Source organism: Rhamphochromis sp. 'chilingali' (assembly GCF_963969265.1).
Source record: "Rhamphochromis sp. 'chilingali' genome assembly, chromosome: 22".
Classification (NCBI taxonomy): Eukaryota; Metazoa; Chordata; class Actinopteri; order Cichliformes; family Cichlidae; genus Rhamphochromis; species Rhamphochromis sp. 'chilingali'.
The window spans coordinates 30,133,280-30,155,779 of record NC_137950.1 but is presented as its reverse complement, the minus strand read 5'-3'; the positions used below and the strand labels follow the sequence as shown (position 1 = coordinate 30,155,779).

General features: G+C 43.9%; 1 protein-coding gene across 4 annotated transcripts in view; it reads right to left on the bottom strand.

Annotated features, from left to right (window-relative positions):
• ebf3a (EBF transcription factor 3a) overlaps positions 1 to 22,500 on the bottom strand; it is a 67,637-nt gene that overhangs the window by 22,870 nt on the left and 22,267 nt on the right. For 2 of the 4 annotated variants that reach the window (XM_080872000.1, XM_080872002.1), the window contains exons 7-11: positions 19,087 to 19,168; positions 14,272 to 14,389; positions 12,305 to 12,438; positions 12,076 to 12,202; positions 7,940 to 8,028 (exon numbers count right to left, since the gene is read on the bottom strand). In XM_080872000.1, coding sequence (XP_080728126.1) covers positions 7,940 to 8,028; positions 12,076 to 12,202; positions 12,305 to 12,438; positions 14,272 to 14,389; positions 19,087 to 19,168 — 550 coding nt within the window. The remainder of the gene's footprint in view (positions 1 to 7,939; positions 8,029 to 12,075; positions 12,203 to 12,304; positions 12,439 to 14,271; positions 14,390 to 19,086; positions 19,169 to 22,500) is intronic. The other 2 variants (XM_080872001.1, XM_080872003.1) reach the window with 1 other exon arrangement.

Here is a 22,500-nt window from a genome sequence, read left to right as displayed (position 1 = left end):
TATGTATTTTTTTTATTCCAATCCATTCTTCTTTTGCAGCATTTAATAACCTTTATCACTTCTCCAACTCCAACCCCCGGCGCATGTGGCAAGGACTCCAGACCATTACAGACTACAGGACCACCAAACCCTCCCCCGCATCCTCTGATGTCTCCTTCCTCAACGAGCTCAACAACTTTTATGCTCGTTTTGAGCGAGGGAACCCCACAACCACAACCAAAGCAGACGTGACGCCAGACCACCAACCTCTGACTCTCTCCCCCACCGATGTGGGAGCGGTGCTGAGCAGGATCAATGTCCACAAGGCTGCAGGCCCTGATGGCATCCCCGGGCGTGTTCTCAGAGCGTGTTCTGGGGAGCTTGCAGGAGTGCTCACAGACATATTCAATCTGTCCTTGGCCCACGCTGTGGTACCGGCCTGCTTCAAATCCACCTCCATCGTCCCGATACCCAAAAACTCCAACCCATCTTGCCTCAATGATTACCGCCCAGTAGCACTCACCCCCATCATCACAAAGTGCTTAGAGCAGCTGGTCCTAGCACACTTGTTGTGTCCTCCTGTCTCCCCCCCACCCTGGACCCCCACCAATTCGCATACCACCAGAACAGGAGCACAGAGGATGCAGTCTCCATCGCACTGCACTCTGTCCTCTCACACCTGGACAACAACAACACCTACGCCAGAATGCTGTTTATAGACTTCAGTTCAGCATTCAACACAATCCACCCCTCACAACTCATCAGGAAACTGACAGACCTGGGCATCAGTTCCCTCATCTGCAAATGGTTACTGGACTTCCTGACCAACCGCCCCCAACATGTCCGGCTGGATAACCGCTGCTCATCTACCATCACAATGAACACCGGTATACCACAAGGCTGTGTGATGAGCCCTTTCCTCTACTCCCTCTTCACCCACGACTGCAGACCTGCTGATGGTTCCAACACCATCATTAAGTTTGCAGATGACACCACGGTGATTGGCCTCATCAGTGACAACGATGAGGCCGCCTACAGGGAGGAGGTGGATCGTCTGGCTGAGTGGTGCGACAGAAACAACCTGCTGCTTAACACCGAGAAGACCAAGGAGCTCATCGTGGACTACAGGAGGAATGCTGACCCACATCCACCCATCCACATTAAGGGGACGGCTGTGGAGCGTGTGAGCAGCTTCAAGTTCCTGGGAGTCCACATCTCCGAGGATCTCACCTGGACGACCAACTGCTCCAAGCTGGTCAAGAAGGCTCACCAGCGCCTCTTCTTCTTGAGGACTCTGAGGAAGAACCACCTGTCCTCAGACATCCTGGTGAACTTCTATCGCTGCACCATCGAGAGCATCCTGACCAACTGTATAACAGTCTGGTACGGGAACTGCTCTGCCTCGGACCGGAAGGCGTTGCAGAGGGTCGTGAAAACTGCCCAGCGCATCGCCGGAGCACCACTTCCTGCCATAAAAGACATCTACAGGAAGCGGTGTCTGAAAAGGGCTGGGAAAATCATCAAAGACCCCAGTCACCCATCACATGGACTCTTCACCCTCCTGCCCTCTGGGAGGCGCCACAGGAGCCTCCGGACTAAGACCACCAGGTACCGGAACAGCTTCTTCCCCACAGCTGTCAGATTCCTGAACTCTGCCTCCTGACATCTGACCCACGTTAACACATGGACTGAACATACACACACCCACAATGGACAACTGTACCCTCAAACACACAATAATAACATGGACTGAACCACCACTCACAACCACTAGCACTTTATATACCTCTGTAGGAATTATCCACACCCTCACTTATCTTAACTGCACTACTGTATAGCTCTGTGTAAATAATCATTCTGTACATACGATAATTTTTAATCCTACAACTGTTTACAACTTGCACAGTTCCCATTTCTGTATAGCTGTATATCTCAGATTCTGTAAAGTTATTTATTTCATATTCTGTATAGTTTTTCATATTTATAGCCTGTTCATAGCCTGTACATAGCTTGTACTCACTACAGCCTGTACATACTTATAGTTATAGAATATTCACAACATACTTCATACCGTGTACATTATAACATACCATAATAGACCCATTTCTGTAGTATACTCACATATCTATACTATTGCTAATATATATTGTAATATATCTATATCACTAAGCACTTCTGGATGGATGCAAACTGCATTTCGTTGCCTTGTACCTGTGCATGTGCAATGACAATAAAGTTGAATTCTATTCTATTCTATTTGATGGTTTTGTTACAGACTTTTCAAAAAAGTGTTTTTCTTTTCTTTCACAAATGTGGGATTAAATTGTGTTCAAATGTACAAAACAGTGAAGTCATGTTTTGTGACGAGGACCCAGGCTCAGAGAGACTTGATGAATTTAAGAATCTTAAGATTTAATAAAGAAATTTACAGACTTGCAAAGAGATGGTAAAATTATGATGACTGATAACGAAGACGAAGACAGCAGACGACAAGGACAGGGAGGAACAGGGGTTTAAATGCACCAAGGAGACAGTCAGAGAGACAACTGGAAAACTGGAGACATTTAAGGATGACAGAGTAAAGTTTATCTTGCCTGGCTGGGCAGCTCTCTGGGTGCTCAGCACCACCAAAGCTCTGATCCTAGAATTGCCTCGCTTTAGCCTACAAACCGGATTCACGGCTTCCGCAAACCGAGCCGTGGATCTGTTCCCTACAAACAAACACGTGTCTCTGTGATTACTGCAGCCGCAACACAAACTAACCCCAAAATCTGATGAGTAGGAAAACAGAGAAAAGCAAAACTCTTTGAGTTCCTTTACTTCAAACCGCTCTCACAACCTTCCTTCTCACTGAGGACTTCCACACAGAAGGCTTTTACAGAAACATCAGATAATCCTGGATGAGCCCCATTTTTCAGCCTGAAAGTGCAGAGAGCCCTGACCTCTGTAGACACTAAATAATAACAGCAGCGTATTTCAGCGACAAACGAGTGATGTTAGCAGCGCACAGGGATGTTGGTCAAAACTCTGTAACCCTCAGAAGCAGCTGAAGCTGAGTGGAGCTCATTCAGGGAGGTTTCCCACTGAGACGGGGTTTCTGAAAGCTTAACCAAACATCTGGATCCACCTTCTGATCCACATCCAGGAATTAATTGGCTCCTCAGGTCAGCGGTCCCCAACCTTTTTTTGCGCTACGGACCGGTTTATGTCGGACAATATTTTCACGGACTGGCCTTTAAGGTGTCGCGGATAAATACAACAAAGTAAAACCAGTACCGGTACCAAAAAAACACGATTTATTCAAAACACACAGGAAAAGACCCAGGGAAACCGAGTTAATGATAAAAATGATAACAAAAAACAACGCTAAAAACCAACTATCACACCCCAGCCTCAACTCGCAGCCCGGTACCAAACGACTCACGGACCAGTACTGGTCTATGGCCCGGGGGTTGGGGACCGCTGCCTTAGGTCATCGTCTTCTTCTCCGCCATGTTTCATAAAAATCACCATTGTAGTCTTTTACCAACAGATGGTACTGTAAACAAATTGATCCTAAACACTTTCAAACATCTGAAACATACACCGGTGGAGTCAGACTCTTTCTTGGCAGATGGTGGACACGATCAGCTCAGGATAACAGTGGCCAGTCTATTGTGACGAAGGTGAGGGTGAAGGTGTAGCTGTTAGTTTACTGATTGATCTACCCTCAGCTATGACCACAAGGAGCAGAAATGAGCTTCATCTGCTGGAGGCTGAACCTTTAGAGATGAGTGAGGAGCTCATTCATCAGAGGCTGAGGATGGAGCCACCACTGGTTTGACATCTGGCCACATACAGCTGGGAGGGTCAGACCCAGGACATGCTGGCTTTGTCCCCACCAGAGGAGTTGGTGGCAGAAGGAGATCTGGCCATCTCTGTTGGCCTGCTGCCCCTGAGACGCGGACCCAGATAAGTAGCATTAAGCAGATGTTAATGTGTTAGAGTTCTCTACTCCAACCAACTCCATCAAAAGGAAAACTGAAGGCTGTCACTGAGCGTGAGCAGATTAACCACAATCTGACCCCAGAAATAGATTCTGCAGCACCAACACGAGGGCTAAATGCACACCCCCACAAACTGAACATCTGCAGGGATTCTTCACCCACATCTGGATGAAAACATCCCAAACACGGACATTTAGATTTCACATGAAAACAGCTCAGAGTTTATTATGCAGGACAGAAACAGAAACAAGACGACAGAGGAGTTATTTTTTATAAATCAGATAAGAGAAAGGCTGAAAAGTGTGTGTGTGTGTGTGTGTGTGTGTGTGTGTGTGTGTGTGTGTGTGTGTGTGTGTGTGTGTGTGTGTGTGTGTGTGTGTGTGTGTGTGTGTGTGTATGCCAATCTCCTTTCTTGCCACATGGCTGCACTCGCTGATTACCTGATTTGACTGTTTCAACCTCCCTGTTTGCCAATGGGCTTTATACACACACACACACACACACACACACACACACACACACACACACACACACACACACACACACACACACACACACACACACACACACACAGGAAAGAGCATTAAATTCTACAGACACACAGACACACACAGACAAGTGCGTGTCTGTGTGTGTCTGTGACGGACAGCTAATGATGATGAATGCAGGGTCACTTGATCACCATGGAAACAGCTTTAACACTGAGGTTAGTGTGAACTGTCCTCAGTAATCCGGACTAACAGAGTGATCTCTCCTTCAAGCTGTGTGTTTCCTGTGTGTGTGTGTGTGAACTCCTGGCTCGTGCACATGCCTGTCACTGGGTTTGTGTGTTTCCGACCTCAACGTGTTTCGTGGCGTCCGTGCTGGGATGACTGACGGCAGCTGCCGCACATACCGACACTTTAAAGTTTAATCTTTGGCGTCGCTATGGCACCAAACCCAAACACCGTCCTTCTGTAGGGTCAGAAGCAGGTGTCACTCTCAGAAAATGTCTCTGTACTTTCTCACCTGCTCACATGTTTGACGAGGACACAGAGGAAGTAGCTTTGCTTTCTGAAACCGACTGAATGGGACAGCGGCTTCTCTCAGCCCGCCATCTTTAGCCTCCACCTCAAAAACACAGAGCAAACTGACCTCCTACTGCTTCAAAGCTCAACAGGAAACTTCCTGGGAGCTGTTCACATACTTGTGAGCACACTTTGAACAGGTGTATCAAACAAAACTACAGTACAATCAACCAATCACAGGCTTCAGTGAGACTATCAGCAAACTTCTCTTTCATTCAGCACCAAATCACAGCAGCAGTCGCCTCCAGGTGCTTTATATTGTAGGGTAAAGACTCTACGATCATACAGAGAAACCCAACAATCATATGACCCCCTATGAGCAAGCACTTGGTGACAGCGGGAAGGAAGAAACCACCAGCAGAATACATCTGCACGTTTGACCACACATTCGATTTCTGTTCTTCATACTTAGTAGTTTAGTATCGCATGTCCTTCAGCCGGGCATGTGGCGGCTTCAGCGCCTACAGAGAGGGTTGGGTCGCGGGCCCTTTTTATAACTGCTTTTAAATCACTGTAACTTTGTCGCAGGTATATTTGTGTATCGAGGTAGCACCAAGTGTTCACAAGGCACCGCTGTTTGAACACACACAGGGAGATCAGCTCTGCCTCGGTGTTACCGTGTGTGCTTCGCCAGAACATGGTCCAGGTTTGCGACACAGGGGACCTGTGTTGACCTGTGTGATGTCATGAGTGCACAACCCGTCACACGTAAGCCCGACTCAGACGTCGCAGTCAGCCCCCCGAAACAGTCGGGATTATTTCCAGTTATTAGCGTTTCTGTGGTCAACAGTCACTCGGCTGCACGCTGAGCACAAGGCAGCGTGGGTAATTGAATAAAACCATTACAGATGAATTATTAAAGATGTGGTTTTCATTATGGAGCTAACAGCATGTCAGCTCACATCAGAGCAGCTGGAGGCTGAAAGCACACTAGAGAAATTCTCTTTCAACTACTGCAAGGTTGTTCATTAACCCTTTAAGACCTACCATAGAACCAAGTCCGCCAGAGCTTATATTATATTTTTACATGCTGTGGAGCCATTTTTGGGAGCATTTCAAGTTGCTATACATCAATACAACCATTATAGCCCAGATTTTAATAATATGTATTCATTAAGTGCATAGTAATTACATAAATTGCAAAAAAGTGCAATAAACTACAAAAAAATTGAAAATCGTTTTTGATTTTTTAACATATATTTCTAGTTAGAGAAATTTAAGAGGCTTATCCCTCAAAACTGTAAATACAAAAAAGTTGCACAAAATAGTTTCCCACCACAGGAAATTTATTTTGAGTGTCTTCATAGTTTTATTTTTGAAATACACCAATTTTTATACACTGCAGGAAAAACGAAAATAAATATTATACTGCAAATTTGCAAAAAAGCAGCATATGCATCAAAATAAACTATTTCCAGCAGTGCAATATGAGTCCTCAGCATCCCAGAAACGACACAGAAAGTCATAAAGTCAAAGATAACTTTTAAAAAGAGCAGTATAGGCCCTGAGGCCCTGATCGCAAAAAAGACTACATTTCCGCGAAAATGACGTCACTTCCGGTTTCGGGCAGGTAATGGCGGACATGCAAAAGTTCGCGCTGACGTCTATTCCAACGTAGGAAGTGTTTTGAACAGCTGATCAGATCGGTAAAGCTGTTTCTGGAATATTATGTTTTTGTTCCTGCAAGCGCTTTTTATGCAGTTTTTGCAAAGCTTTATGTGGAAGGAAACCGTGACCGAGGACAAGCTGATGGCATCAGATGTAAGTACTACTCCTCCGGTTTCATATGCAAAAAAAATTTTTGCGCTAGCTTACGTGGTTGCAGTGCTACTGGGATTTAAAAATAGTTACGCATAACAGAGCGTTCCCGCTCCGATCGGCTCTAAAGGGTTAAACGAGGGGGTGAATAGAAGTGTCGGATAATTTCCATCAGCATCCTGCTTCTGGTCCGAATCTGGAGGATCCAGATTAGGCCTGATATATATAAACATCTTATCCTGGTTCCTCTAAACTGGACAGCTAATCCAGGATCAGGACAGCCTGACGATCCCAAACCTGCTTTACGAGTCATTATTGAAACACACACACACTGAACTGTTGACCTGAAGCAGCACAGCAGAGTTTTTAAATGTCCACCCTAAAGGGAAAACTGATTCCGTCTCTTTGCTTTGATTGTTTGAACCCATCAAATCTAAAATGGGTAAAAGATGTGAAAGTGTGAGCTTAAAAAGAAAAACTTTGGCCTCCACCGATGAGAAATGTGGGATGATTTTCAGAGTCTGATCGAAAACCTGTGAACTGGAAACTAAACAACATCCTCACAACAACGAACAGGAGTGGTAGCATAAAAGGAGAACATCATGGAAGCAGCTTCCTTCTTCAACAGACAAGCGCAGGACTCTTTGCTGGTTCTGACTGGAGCCAGCAGACTGTCCTCCAGATTCATTCACCCTGAGGGCGTTGGATCATGTTAACCTTTGCACCACTTTTCACCCCCCCGGGTGATAATTAACCCACAGAAGGGGAATGTGAAGGTTCCTGCTTCATTACAGATCGTTCACTGTCCAGCTGAATTTACCGTCAGCCTTTTCTCTGGAGCATCACACGTGTGGTAACGCGGTTCATGTGAACCAAATTCAGCCAAACCAGGACAAATGTGAAAGCTTTGAACAGATACTGGTGTCCAAACTACAGGTTTGATGAAAACTGTGTGTGTGTTAGAAGCTGCCAGTCGGTCTGAGTGGACACACAAAAACAAGTTAAACAGCAGAATCGGTGGATGCAGCTGATGATTATCAGGACTCTGAGCAGCCAACCAGAACGCAGACTGATGGAAAAAACACAGCGACAATAATCACTTATTCTGCGTGTTTGTATAAAACGATTGTGTGTCTGAGCGCGTCCTACCTTCGGCAGTCTCTCCGGGTCTCCAGGGTGGCGGGGGATGACCTTCTGTAACCTCTGGAAGCCGTAATCGATGGTAGGCTCATTCAACGCTGAGGAGGGAGCAGGTCTTTTCATTAGACACCTCACAACATTAATATCGTCACATTTGTTCACTAGTTAAACTTTTTAAAGCCCAAAAACGTGAAACTGTCAGCTGCTCAGACTGCCGTGGATAAGACGTGAGACACTCCTCTCGCATTACTCGCAGATTACATGTGAGCATTTTAGATTATTTCTGGATTAAACATGTAAGTCGTGCACAGAGAGAACAAAGGAAAAAATAAATGTCAATGAAAATACTCCAGAAAGTTTACGGGCCGATTGGATTAGAACGTCTGTACTGACCGACGGGAGGAAACACACGGAGGCGTCGTTGTCACGCTGATGGGACACCACACACTTCAGTTTGAACCGATAATTTATGCTGCTCTTTGTCAGGTGTAATAACTGCAGCCGTGCACATCGCGGCGAATCTGCAACCCTCAGACACGCCGAATCCATCAGACTTGTTCATTTTTTGTTTTCCCCTCCCCTCCTCTCTCCTCTAACATCATTTACAGTTTAAACTGGTTGGGAGGTGATAAATCAGAGCGTCAGTGAACGCAGCCGAGCACAGCCAGGACTCAGAGTGTGTGTGTGTGAAGTGCATGAATCATAATCCCGTCTTGGTTCAGCTGCATTTAACAAGCTTTAGACCGACTCTCCTATACATCAAACTGTGTGTGTGTTTGTGTGTGTGTGTGTTCAGTCCTTGAAGGCTCACAGGGCGTGACAGGCAGCAGTTATAAGAGTGTGTTAGCTCTCCAGATGTCTGTGTTATCTATAGTTGTGCGAGTGGCTGTGACCTTGTGTTGTTGACTGTTACACACTTTACTGTCACCTGTGTTTCTTCCACCTGCAGTCGGTCCGATTCCTCCTGGATCAAACCTGAATGCATCCTCGCTGCGTCTTTAAGGACACGTGTCCACATGCAATTTCAAACACACCCAGCAGAGCAGTAACACCTGATCATCAGGTAAAAGATGTCAGAGCAGAGTTACCACGATGAGAAGAAGAGACCACCTGAACCTGGCAGCGTTTTCCTCTTTAGCTGGCGGATCAGCGACTGTTCAGGACGCCACGTTTGGCGTGCAGCGGGGCTGGTGGTGATGCTGTGTGGCTGTTTTTAATGACCTGTTATTGCGTGTTTGTGTTGACGTGACTGTTTTATTCTTATGTGTTGTATTTCATTCGTATGAGGCTTTTACCTTGACAACTATAGGTCACGTGACCATGACTCCACATTCAGCCCAGAGTCCCTGAGACACCTGAGCTGCTAAAAACGCTGATGTCACGAATGAATGATGCCCTTGATTCATGTTTTCTGTCTTTATTCATATCTTCATGTTTCACTGCAGTTTAATAAACTCTGGAACACCTGAACAAACCAGCTGTCACTAAAGTCTTTATCTGATTGGCTAATTGTCTGAAATCAAGCGCTCTAATCAGGCACACCGGCAGACAGTGAAACCATCCAATCGATAAGTTGTGATGGAGCGTCCCCGTGGTAACTGCTGAACTGATCTGCTGTTTATATTGGCTGCCAATAAAGATTTGATGGCTTTGAATTGATCAGACACGACACCGAGCGAGGATCTGTCAGTCCCGGCTATCTGAGGAGACGCTTCGGCTCCGCCCTCAGCGCTGAGTGAGTCGTCAGTAATCGTGCGCAGGCTGGCAGCGTTTTATGCTCCTGTCAGGTGTGTACACCTGTCAAACATCAGCACAGCTTTATTTGTTTTTGGTGCTTCTGTCTGCCTGACAGAGCTCATTCATTTGGATGAGGAGACGTTCATCTCGATGATAAACTGAACCTGAAGAAATGTTGGCACTGTTGCGGCTCAGCTGCACGAATGACGTGTTTTACTGTGAAACAACAGTCCTGATTTATTTTGTATGTATTCGTTGACTTTAATAAGTGAGTTTTACTGTCAGACAGTTCAGGCTGCAGTGTCTGCAGAACAGGACGTCGATTCAGATAAGACGAGAAGCTCGGAGCGATCGACACGTGTAGACTGAGGCGCTGCAATTCCCTCACACTCAGGTCTGACCAGCAGGGTTCGCTCTGTGTGTGTGTGTGTGTGTGTGTGTGTGTGTGTGTGTGTGTGTGTGTGTGTGTGTGTGTTAGACATCTTTGTGAGGGCAGAAAAGTAGCTTACTACTATACTTGTGGGGACCAACAGTCACTTATGGGGACAAAATACCTGTTTGAAGACATTTTTGAGGCTCAAAATGTGGTTTTAGTGTCAGGGTTACAGTTAGGATATGAAAACGTGTGTGTGTGTGTGTGTGTGTGTGTGTGTGTGTGTGTGTGTGTGTGTGTGTGTGTGTGTGTGTGTGTGTGTGTGTGTGTGTGTGTTAGTGTGTATGTGAGGGTGTTAAGGAAGTGAAAATCTGAAGGCGGGTCAGACAGGAGGCGTTGGAGCGATCAATACTTTGAGATCGATACTCATGGAAATTGCATGACTGCTGACGCCGTGTGTCTGCCTGAGCGCACACATTACCACAGAGAGAAACCATAACGAGCGGAGTGGTGTCGTTTATGTGCATCGGCGGGGTTTCCACCATTGATCTGCTCTACTTTACTCACGTACTTCACACGTACATCCAGCCGTGCATGTGATAAAGATAAGCTGTACGTCTATGTTCGTGTGTCATTGTTTTAAATGATTTCACCCACTGAGGACGGGTAATGTTAGGTAATCCCCCAACATTATGGTACTTGCTCCTTTAGTAAATACTCACATTATTCACGACATTCCTTTAACAGCTCAACGATTAGCTGGTTGCTTTTTGCACTACCATCTTATTTATTCATAATTTATTTATAATTTAAATACTTAAGAAAATTATTTTTTATAAATTGTACTCTGTGACATGAAAACCCTAATCTGATCGAATTTTATGGAAAAACTTCAGTATGAGAAATATTAAATTTAAATGACATTTATTCAAGTTAAATATGATATTAGATCTTGTGCCAGCGCTTCTCATTTATGTGTTGATCTGCCTCATGCAGAAAAACTTGACTGAGACCTGCTACCTGAGGAGGAGGTCTGTATTATTCAACATCACTTCCTGTTTTCTTTCCCCCAGTGCAAAGCAGGCAGTGCAGGGTGGAGGTGGTGGATCCCTCTGATCTGCTGAGGTATGAAAGCAGCTGCTGTGTGAACATGTGACTCGCATAAGTGAGTGTCAGTGTGAGGTCATTAACGTAAAGGTCCAGAGATGTTTCGGGTTAATGGGATTTGAATGTGTATAATTACTGCAATGCAGCATGAACGGAGATAAAAGAAACATAAAGAGAGAGGAGAGGAGGATATAAGGACACATGGAGAGAAGAAATGTTCTCCAGTCTGACAACAAATAGAGAAAGAAAGCTGGAGCAGTATTAATGACAGATGTTACCTGCACCTGCAGCGGTTCAGATGTTTGACCATCAGAATTTATTTAAAACTTATTACTGACTCATGTGAGTGCTGTGTGAAGTCAGGGTTGTTTTGTGGTTAGACTGGCCCATCGTGGCAGACAGGCCTCTCCTCTGCCTGTTTCTAAGTCACTCCTGAGAACCACCTCTTGACCCTGACCTTTGACACCCCGTGAGATGTTGGTTTTAGTTGATTCTATGCTGTTTTATCTTGTTTTCTTGTTTAATATGGGGCTGTTTTAATTTCTATGTATTACGTGGTTTATTTATTTATTTTTGCTGTTTTCTTTTATTCTTTTTTTTTCACTTATTTTCTGTACAGCACTGTGCTGGCTATGTTAGAGTGCTTTATAAATAAAATTGGACTGGAAAAATAAAGCCAAAATTAGATGACCGCTAAATAATAAAAATAGAAAGTGTGAGACCACAGATCTTCCTTATTTAACTTATACATAAGCTTCATTTTCTTCTTCGTGATTTCTGCGTGTTTGAGTCTAAAAGAACATTCTTTAAGTCTGGAAATAAAGCTTTGTTTTAAAAAGGTGCCCAAATATCCCACCTGGTGCCTCCTGCTAGAGGACACTGGTAAAATGTGGTGTTATCCAATCAGATGATCAGGAGCTGTCCTTACCTGTATAGACGAAGCGTCCCGGCGCTCCTTTACAGAACTGTTTGGACTTGTAGGACAGCGTGACCTCGACGACTCCGGGGATGTGCCGGGGCGGAGTCTGGACTCGGATAGCGTGAGGGGTTATCAGCTGGAGAGAGAAATAATAAGAGTCATCGTTGTTGTATTGACACACACAATACACAATGTTTGCTATATCGATCAATTATCCAACTGATCACATGGGTATTACCTCGCTCCACACCAACATGGTGCCAAAGACGACCTGAAGGCCATCAAAGAAGTTGTCGCCAATGAGGATGACGGTGGCGCCGCCCGTCGTCCACCCCTCGCTGGGACTTATGGCTTTAATGCAGGGAGTGGCTGCTGGACGAGAGACACCAAGAGACACAGAGGGAGAGAGAGAGAGACAGAAGTGTTAGGGTCTCATTAACTGAAGCTGCAGTTCCTCTAGTGTCCAGCAGAGGTTCCAGCAGGGAATCACTGCCACAGAGCTCCATGTTAAAACGTTATAGCACAAATGAACCACAGATGCTCAGAAAACAGAGGCCTGGAGCCCTGATTGGCTTTTATTAGGAATCCCAGTGTGAGCCACAGCCAATCAGAGAAGAGAAACTACATTTCAACTCCTGAAAAGCAGCCTCCGCACACATTATTTCAACATCCTGCATCAAAACATCCACATTTTAAACCAGCGCTGCGGGCCTGTCTGTGAACACTCAGTCTCTTTCATGACCTCTCCGAGGGGTCCAGGCCCACAGGTTGAGAAACATTGAGCTACATTACTACAGAACTGAAGGTCACACACACACACGCACACATAATGTTAATTGGGTCGTGGCTTTTATCCGCTTTAGCTTAGTTCACTCCAATAACACACACACACACACTCAGACAGACACACACAGACACACACATATTCAGCCGGTAATGACTACTTCTCTCTCGTCTTTCAAGTGCGGCTGCAGATTAATTATAAAGTGAAATGAAAGTACCGTGTGTGTGTGTGTGTGTGTGTGAGTGTGTGTGTGTGTGTGTGTGTGTATGTGTGTGTGTGTGTGTGTGTGAGTGTGTGTGTGTGTGTGTGTGAGTGTGTGTGTGTGTGTGTGTGTGTGTGAGTGTGAGTGTGTGAGTGTGTGTGTGTGTGTGTATGTGAGTGTGTGTGTGTGTGTGTGAGTGTGTGTGTGTGTGTGTGTGTGAGAGAGAGAGAGAGGTAGGGCAGCTAATCTCATCACTTGGCATTATAGCACCTGACCTCTATTCTATTCGATGCGATTCTGTGAGCTGGCGTCAGGTGCAGACCTTCTGTGACGCTCCTGCGCTGTCGCTTCATGTTTTAGAAATAGAAAAATTAATCTGTTATAAAGTGACCCAAACGTTACTGACCATCACACCCTGAGAGTCACACACTGTGGCCGGGCTGTTCTGTCATCAGGGATGAGGGTGTGTTTGTAACACGCGTGCGTTTCACTCATCTGCAGTCGAGTCCACCTGGTCCTGAGTTTCCGCTGCATTCTCAGGAAACCGATCTAATATTTAAACACACGTCTGTTCGTAGAGCAACACAATGAGTGAACTCCGGCGGTGTTTTATTTTAGACGTGGAGAACATGGTGCATGGACGGCGACTTCCTGTGTGAGACGGTGGATCTGAGGTGGAGTGGGTGGCTGGGTGAACTCGCAGGTTTGAAAGCGTTCACGGCACGGAGGTAAGTGTGCAGAAATAACCGAGCGCAGAGCTGAAAATGAGCGAGAGCTCAAGCCCACGGGACATCCCCTCGCTTTGACTGGGAGGGGTGGTTTCCATGGTAACTGTCTTTAATTAGGAGGGCAATTAAAGAGGTTGAACGGCCCGCGAAAAGACACTCAGTCACACACATGCACGCATAGACACACACTGTCCTCTCTGGGGACCCTGAAGCGTCTGGTCTTCCTACCCACAATCCACTAGGCTGATTTCTCTGCAAAGAGCAAATTACACTCGTCTCTCTGCAACTGTCGGATCTCCTACACCAGTCAGACCAGTGACAGAGCTCTCAGTACAGGAGCTGACTGTGATCGGTGGACTCTGAAACTCTGACAGGAAGTTCTCCTTTGAGCACGCCCAGCCTGTCGCCATGTTTGGATGAAAGGTTGGCACTTGTTCATCAGCTCCACTATCTGAGTGAGGGGTGCAAAAAAGAGTTAAAAAGAAGCGTACCCTCAGACGGGTCCAGTCTCCGCGCCCGGCGGCCATGTTTGGAGTTGTTGTGCACGAACATGTTGTCGGAGACGGCGAGAACGTGACCATCCACATTCACCGTCGTTGACACAACCACCTGCAGAGACACAGCCAAAAACATTTAATCATGACAGCAGGAAAAGAACAGAAACACTGGTGATGTCACACTCAGTGTTGGGGAGTAACGGAGTACATGCACTGCCGTTACGTATTTAAAATACAAAATATGAGTAACTGTATTCAGTTATAGTTACATGTTAGGCTATGCTCTCTCTATTTTTGGTTTCCATGCTGGTGAAAACCCAAACAAAACACGCATTAAGAGGCTCAAATGCACGAGTCTCAATCTCACGGCTCATAATGACGTGAAGAAATGTTTTTGACGAGCCCAGCTGTGAGTAAGCTGTTAAGACTCGACTACGCTGTGTTCATGTTTTCCTCTGAAACAATAAGCTCCGTTGCAGCAGCCTTTCAACGCCTCTCTCTGTCTAAAACTTGACCCAGACAACAAAGTAAAGCTAGTTTTCAGCTACGAGCCCGACACGAACCCGGCGTATTAGCCAGAGGTCCCTTTACTACGGTTCGGAGCCGCGGACCTGTTTTATATACGCGAGGAATAGTTTCTATACGAGATCGCTGCAAAAAGTGCAGCCTTACCTAATGTCCACCTACTGTTACTCATTATATTAAGATTTAAACATCTAGCTGGTGTTGGTGTGGAGAGTAACCTTCAGTAATAGTAATAAATCACACAGCAATAGGATGTAGTTGTAAACAGCATGATAATATATTAAGTAATCCAAAGTATTCAGAATACGTTACTCTCACTGAGTAACGTAATGGAATACGTTACAAAATACATTTTGGGGCATGTAATCTGTAATCTGTGGTGGAATACATTTTGAAAGTAACTTTCCCAACACTGGTCACACTGATGATGTCACCGTCAGACATTATTTCCTCTTTAATTAAAGGCTTCTAAAACAAAATTAAGATTTCATAATGAGGAGGCAACAAACTGTAAACTCTATGCTTTGATATTTCTTTGACCTCTGACCTGATGAAAGTTTGTGGAACACTCTAAACGATCCGCAAACAGGATGAGTATAAAGTGTTTGAACACAGGAAATAAAATGATGTGACAAATGTAAAAAGGTTCATTGTCTGAATGAACCCGCCTTCTTTATGATGTCACTGCCAGGTGCCAGGTTGTGGCCATTCATCATCTGTGGCTGGTTGCCGTGGCGAGGTTGTTGCCGTTGATCCATGGCGACGGAGCAGAAGGTCACGCTGAGAGCGAGTAGAAGTGTCCTCTGTCGCCACAGTGGCTAACCAGCACATCCTTCACCCTGCTGTCACCACGACAACCACACACGAGTACACACCTGACTTCACCTGTCTCCGTCCTCCTCTCTCTCCTCCTGCAGCTCGCTTGGCCCGTCTCCCCCCTCCCCCTGCCCCGCTGCTTTAAGTGGACTTAACATCCTGTCAGCGTGGCCAGCGCGGCGTGGCGGCGAGTGTGTGTGTTACTGTGTGTGTGTGTGCGTGAAGCTGTGAGACAACGAGCAGACGGAGGAGAGAGGCAGTTTCCTCGAATGACACGTCTCCTCTCTTTCAGCAGCAGCGAAGCTTCGTGAGTAAAATCTGTGGCAGCTGGATAGTGTAGTGATAAGACCACACACCTTTGGAGTGGAAGCTGCAAGTTCGATTCTATCCCAGCATCCAGTCAAGGTCCTGGGTAGGCCCCCCGTGCCAAACACCAAGCCCTACGTCTGCAGCTCGGACATGACACATTTCTCCGTATGACTGTGTGTGTTATCAATAAAGCTTGTTTCTTTCTTCCTGAGTGAATATCACCTGCTCTGCAAGCTGATTGGCTGGTCAGGTGGACAGTAGGTGTAGGGCATCTCCTTCCTGTAAAAACACATCTGTGGGATGAAGCTGCAGAGCTTTCTGAGGCTTTGAAGCTTAAACATTAGCAGGCTTCTCAGACTCCTTGGATACCCTGTTACTACGATAACCTCACAGCAGCCATATTAGCAGTTCGCAGCTAAACCCACCTGTCAGTCGAAGAGGCCAAGTTATAAAACATCTTCCCCCCTGCAGCTGTTACGAGGGGGGAAATAATCTATAGAGACCAACCCAGAGGTTGTTTCTCAATATGCATACTTGCATGTACTCGTGTGTACTTGTCTGGGCTTGTTGAAGCCAAGTATCCCAGAATGCATTTCGTCTAAAACTGAAAATCAGAGAGACTTTATTAAGCCCAGAGGGAAAGTGGCAACAGTGGATGACCGTGGCAAAGACTCTAAGTAAAGTTTGAAATATTACTTTTTCTGTATCACAACTTTAAAGATGTTTAAAGATGTAGACATGTAAAGTTAAATATCGTTTATCGAGACATTGCCCGTTTACAAAAGTGCTCCAACATTTTCAGAGATGTCAGCTGACCGGGAGGTCGAGGCTCGTGAGAAACGCCTGAATCACGGCACTCGCTTTCGCCACCCAGTGGAAATTAAGCATGAGATGAAATTCACTTTGATGATCCATGGTTCATGTTTGGCTTATTTCAGTGTTTTATTTGTTCCTGAGCAAGTTACTTTGATTAAAGTTCAGCTTTATAACTGCATCGTTGTATTTAACTTTAATGTCTCACTGGAGAGCTGCCAGTATATTTGGAAATCAATCTTTGGCCCGTCTTTATTCTCTGGTGTAAAAATGTGCTGACTCTGAGTTAACACTAACAGATATTTTCATCCTGTTGTTCCAAACGCAGCATTCTCCTGGACTTCCTCGTGAACTTACGAGGTAGGAACTAGCGCGCTTGCTTACTGAGTAATGGCCGGTTTGTGTATCAGCCATGTACATGTACTGACTGACTGCTGCCTCTGCTGGATGCCAGAGGAACTGCAGGTTTGAAGCTCTTGGTCCCACAGACCGAGCTGGTGTAACCGACAACAGGCTGCTGGTGTTGTCTTGTTGTTTCTGGGTTCCTGTGATTGGCAGTGAACACCTGTACACCTGTGATATGGCAGGTGAACAGGTAACAGCGCGGTGAAGGAGACGCTATGTGAACCTGACATTTCTTAGGGTCTGTACTGACTTTCCTCCGAGCGACAGGTCGCAGAAGTTTGTTTTCTTTAATGGTGTCGCCGTTTTTTTCGTCAGCTGTTGGTGCTGCAGACATCGACGGACTCATCAACGTGTTGATGTGTTTGACGTAATGCAGCAACTTTTTAGAAACATGTTCATCACATAAATCGCATGCTGTCAGCTCATTCCATGTTTTCCTTACATAATAACATCAAAGTTTTTGTTTACTTTCTGCAGATTTGAAGGTATTCGTTTTTTTTCAAATATGTGTTTATGTTTTATGGCTCCTCCTCTCTCCTCCCACCTCCTGCTGGCTTCAGCTGCTCTCTTGGACCGTAACGGTACGATGGGTCTGATCAATAATGAGGATCAATCATGGGGCTCTTCTTCCTGATAAGCGGTGCTCGTTGTTAAGTGTCTGATGAATGAAGCTCTCGTGGTTGAGGGTGTTTAACTGCGGGGCGCCTGTATTTGCGCACTCAGTTAAGCTGAGCTTCATGAAGGCGCTCGGGGTCAGCAGGCTCTCCCTGAGACGCAACACAGAGGGTCACAGCAGCTTTACTGCCTCCTTTATATTTACTGAGATCGTGAATGAAACATTTTTATGCTGCTGTAAATCCAGAGCAGCATTTTGATCTTTTCTTTTACTGAGTGTCTGCACGGACACGCAGCTACGCTTTCAAACATACCAACATCAAATCAATATTATAACACACACAACATGCAAAGACCCCACACACACATAAGTATCGCTATAAAATAGTGGGAAAAGAAAATAATAATAATAATAATAATAATAATGAATAACTGCTATGACCGTCTGTCTTTTAGTGCAAGTATTTAGATTTCATGATTATTTTCTTTGTTCCCTGATTGCAAAGACTTTGAGGATCAATGTAATAAAAACACATCAATGACACATTCTACTGTGTGTTGGTTTAGTGCTCAGGGTGACGGCTCAGACCCTACAGTGTGGAGCACATTTCTACTACAGAAAGGTTTTATGATTTGATGCTCTGAAGCACCACTGATAAATGCAGCTTACGTGGGCTATTACGCCCTCACGTCTTTTAAAACTCTATTGTGGTAGCCGTGGTGATAAACATCTGCAGATACCCTCAACATCTGGAGCTTCTGATGCTTTCAGGCAGCTCCGGGTGGGAGATTTTGTTTGGTGGGGCTTCATGTTTGAGAAGCTTCTGGTTTCTTTCTCTTACCAGCATCAGACATGGACAGGCCGACTCTGATCCAGCAGCGATCATTAAGAACAAACTCTCATTCTCATGAACGAGTGTTCCTCTGCAACATCAGGTTCTTTGTTCTCCACATGTTCTACTTATCAAAGGATTATTTATTTTTAAAGTTTCATTATTGATGAGTGAACGTCGAGTTATCCTGTCTGTACTGGCGTGATTGTGACTGACACTTACTACCATGTTACTGCTTTTGACAGGAAGCTTGAATTTAATCATTTAACACTTCATTCAGACACCAAACAGATGCTGAACACAAATAATTGGAAGGATGGACAGACAGACGTCTCTGATGACCTCTCATATTTTATCTCCAAAGCAATAAGCCTTGGGCTCCCCTGCTGCAATGCATTATGGGATCATCCACAGCCATGTCCTGCCCTTTAGGGAAATGAATTCATCTGTGTGTGTGTGTGTGTGTGTGTGTGTGTGTGTGTGAGTGCTTTACCTGAAATCGCCTCATGTCTCGTGGGTTTCCTGCATTTTTCAGGCAGTTCTGGTTACACTTCAGAAAAAACTTGAGGAAAAACCTGCAAACACACAGATGAGGTGTGATCAGGGCTGATTGCATATCTATTAACCAGTAATAGACACACACACACACACACACTAAGATCAAACTGGATGATGTGCTGTACACAAATGTGAAGCTGGGAGGAGGAGTGCTCTACTGGAAACCATCTCACAGGTTAAGATCAAAAGGCTGGAGCTGTTTGATCAACATTTTACTTCTACGTCAAACAATATTCAAGAGTAAATGATGTGATAGTGACGGGACTGGAAACCAAGCATCAGACATGCACGGGTAGCAGCGTCAGAGAGAGGGGAGCCACCCGAGCAGGAGCTACGCTCTTTGGAAGAGCAGGTGACGGCATCTTCAAAAGCAAGGGTATCGAAATGGACAGTAAAAATATTGAGGGATGCCATCCTCTCCCAAGGAAAAACAAAAATCAAATACCTGCCATTATCATACGTTTTGTAAATAGAAAACAGAAAAAAGAACTGCTCAAGCAAGGAAGAAAGCGTACAAATGTTTATTTAAACGAACACCTAATCAAGAAAAATGCTGACACTGCAAGACAAGCAAGGATATTAAGAAAACAGAAGAAAATACAGTGACCTTGGACGTCAGACTGTAAAATATTCATTGAGTTAAATGGAAGACCAGAGCAGGTTCTAGTCATCAAAGAGATGACACACCTACAAAGATAAAACTGATAAGTCAGAATGCAAAGCAGTGCTAAATATGATGGGACCGTCCAAGTGCTCAACCAATGCAGATGTCTGACAGTTTTCAACTAACAACTCATAGATATTGACAATAGGACATTAATGTATGACAGCAACACAGATCCTGATTGTAATGTCTTTAACAATAAGACAAATGAATGCAATTATTACACAAACGAGCAATTTAAAAAGAAAATCAAGGTAGAACAGGGTACAACAACGGTTCACTTTAATAGTCAAAGCTTATATGCAAACTTTCAATCCATCAAAGAAAACATAACACAGTTTAAACAGCCATTCAAGGTGATGGGGTTAGGGTAGGCTTTATAACCCTCACCCATATCAGAGACCTGGATAACTCCTGAAAAAGAAGAAGACTTTAAAATAAATGGATATGAATTCCTTCATGTAGACAGGATCAACAAGAAAGGAGGTGGGGTGGCACTTTACATTGATAAAAACCTAAAGTACGAAAGAATGGGAAGAACGACAACTGTTATTGATAACAGTGTATGGAAAAAAGGAAAAACCTAATTGTCAGTTGTATTTACAGAACACCAGGATCTAAGATTGAGATATTCAAGGATAATATGGAGGACTTATTTACAAATATAAAGCAGAAAAGAGTGTTTATCTGTGGGGACTTAATATTGACTCATAATAAGAGTACAGCAGAATTTATTGACTCCATGTACAGCATCGGTTTATTTCCGCTGATAACAAGACCGACCAGAATAACATCTCACTGCACGACTCTATTAGATAATATATTTACAAATATAATAGAAGAAAAGATAAAAAGTGGGCTATTAGTCAATGATATAAGTGACCATTTACCAGTCTTTGCATCTTATAATTGCCATTATAAAGTGAACAACGATGGACACGAGATTATTTACAAAAGAATAAGAACAGAGAAGATGTTAAACTGTCTTAGAAAGTAACTTTTAAAGCAAGATTGGAATATTGTATATGAACAAACAGAAGTTAATAAAGCTTACGAAGAATTTTTAAGAACATTTAACACATTACTTGATAAAAACTGCCCAGTAATTGAAATCAACAGGAAACACAACTATGCAGGAAGACCATGGATGACAAAAGGACTACAAAATGCCAGCAAAAAAAAGAATACCTTATATCGAGAATTCATAAAAAAGAGAACAATAGAAACTGAAAGGAAGTATAAAACTTACAAAAATAAATTAACTAATATAATGAGATCCTGTAAAAGAGAGTATTACATTAAAAGGTTAGAACACAATAAAGATAACACAAGAGATATATGGAATGTATTAAACAGAATAATCAAAGATGAATCAGGGAATAACAATTACCCTGGATCATCACTTTACAAACTATAGACCAGTGTCAATACTCTCCCAGTGCTCTAAGATACTGGAAAAACTCTTCATAAAAAGATTTGACAGTTTTGTGGAAAAATATGAATTACTGACAGATAGTGAGTTTGGGTTCAGAAGCAACAGGTCAACAGCTTTGGCACTGATAGATTTAATGGAAGAGATAACAGAACGTGTGGACAATAAGAGGTACGCACTCGTTTTCTTACATCTAAAGGCGTTTGATGCTGTTAATCATGAAATTCTAATAACAAACTGGAAAGGTGTGGGTAGGGGAGTGGTTTTGGACTGGGTAAAAAGCTATGTAGGGAATAGGCAACAATATGTACAAATAAATGAATATAAATCTAATTTGATGGATATAGCTTGTGGAGTACCTCAAGGTTCAGTACTGGGTCCAAAAATGTTTATTATGTACTTAAATGATATCTGCAGAGTATCGGAGATTTTAAAGGTTGTAATATTTGCAGATGACACAAATATACTGTGTTCAGGTGTGGAGTTGCCACAGGTTTTGGAAATGATCACACAGGAATTAACGATATTAAAGAAGTGGTTTGATATAAATAAATTATCATTGAATCTCGATAAAACCAAATTTATGTTGTTTGGAAAGCAAAAGAAAAACATCAAAGCAGTAATATGTGTTGACAATGTATATTTAGAAAGAGTCAATGAAATGAAATATCTTGGTGTGATCATTGACCACGAGCTGGAAGCCACACAGCACTGATGCTCGGGGGAAACTGGCACGGGGCCGTCGTGGGGAACACAAAGCACATGTTGGATCAGAAAGCCCTGCACATGTTATACTGTGCTTTACTACTGCTGTATATGAGCTACTGTGTCGAGGTCTGGGGAAACATACAAGAGTAACACACAAACAATAACTATAATACAGAAAAGGGCCATCAGATTAATAATAATGTGGGTACAGGGACCATTGATCTGTTATTGTATATTTTACACATGTTTGTATGGGATATTGTATTTGTTTTAAATGTTATATACCTATGTGGTATGTGACTTTTGTTGCTATGATGCCAGGTCTCTCTTGGAAATGAGATTTTTAATCTCAATGAGATTTTTTACCTGGATAAATAAAGGATTAATAATACAAATGCACTCTTTGTCAAAATGCAAGCTTTTAAATTCCAAGAGTTGGTGAAGCTTAAAACAGCGCAAATAATACATAAAGTAAGAAATAAATTGCTTCCCAAAGAAATCTGTAAATTGTTCATAGAAAGAGACGGTGGGTATAACTTAAGAAG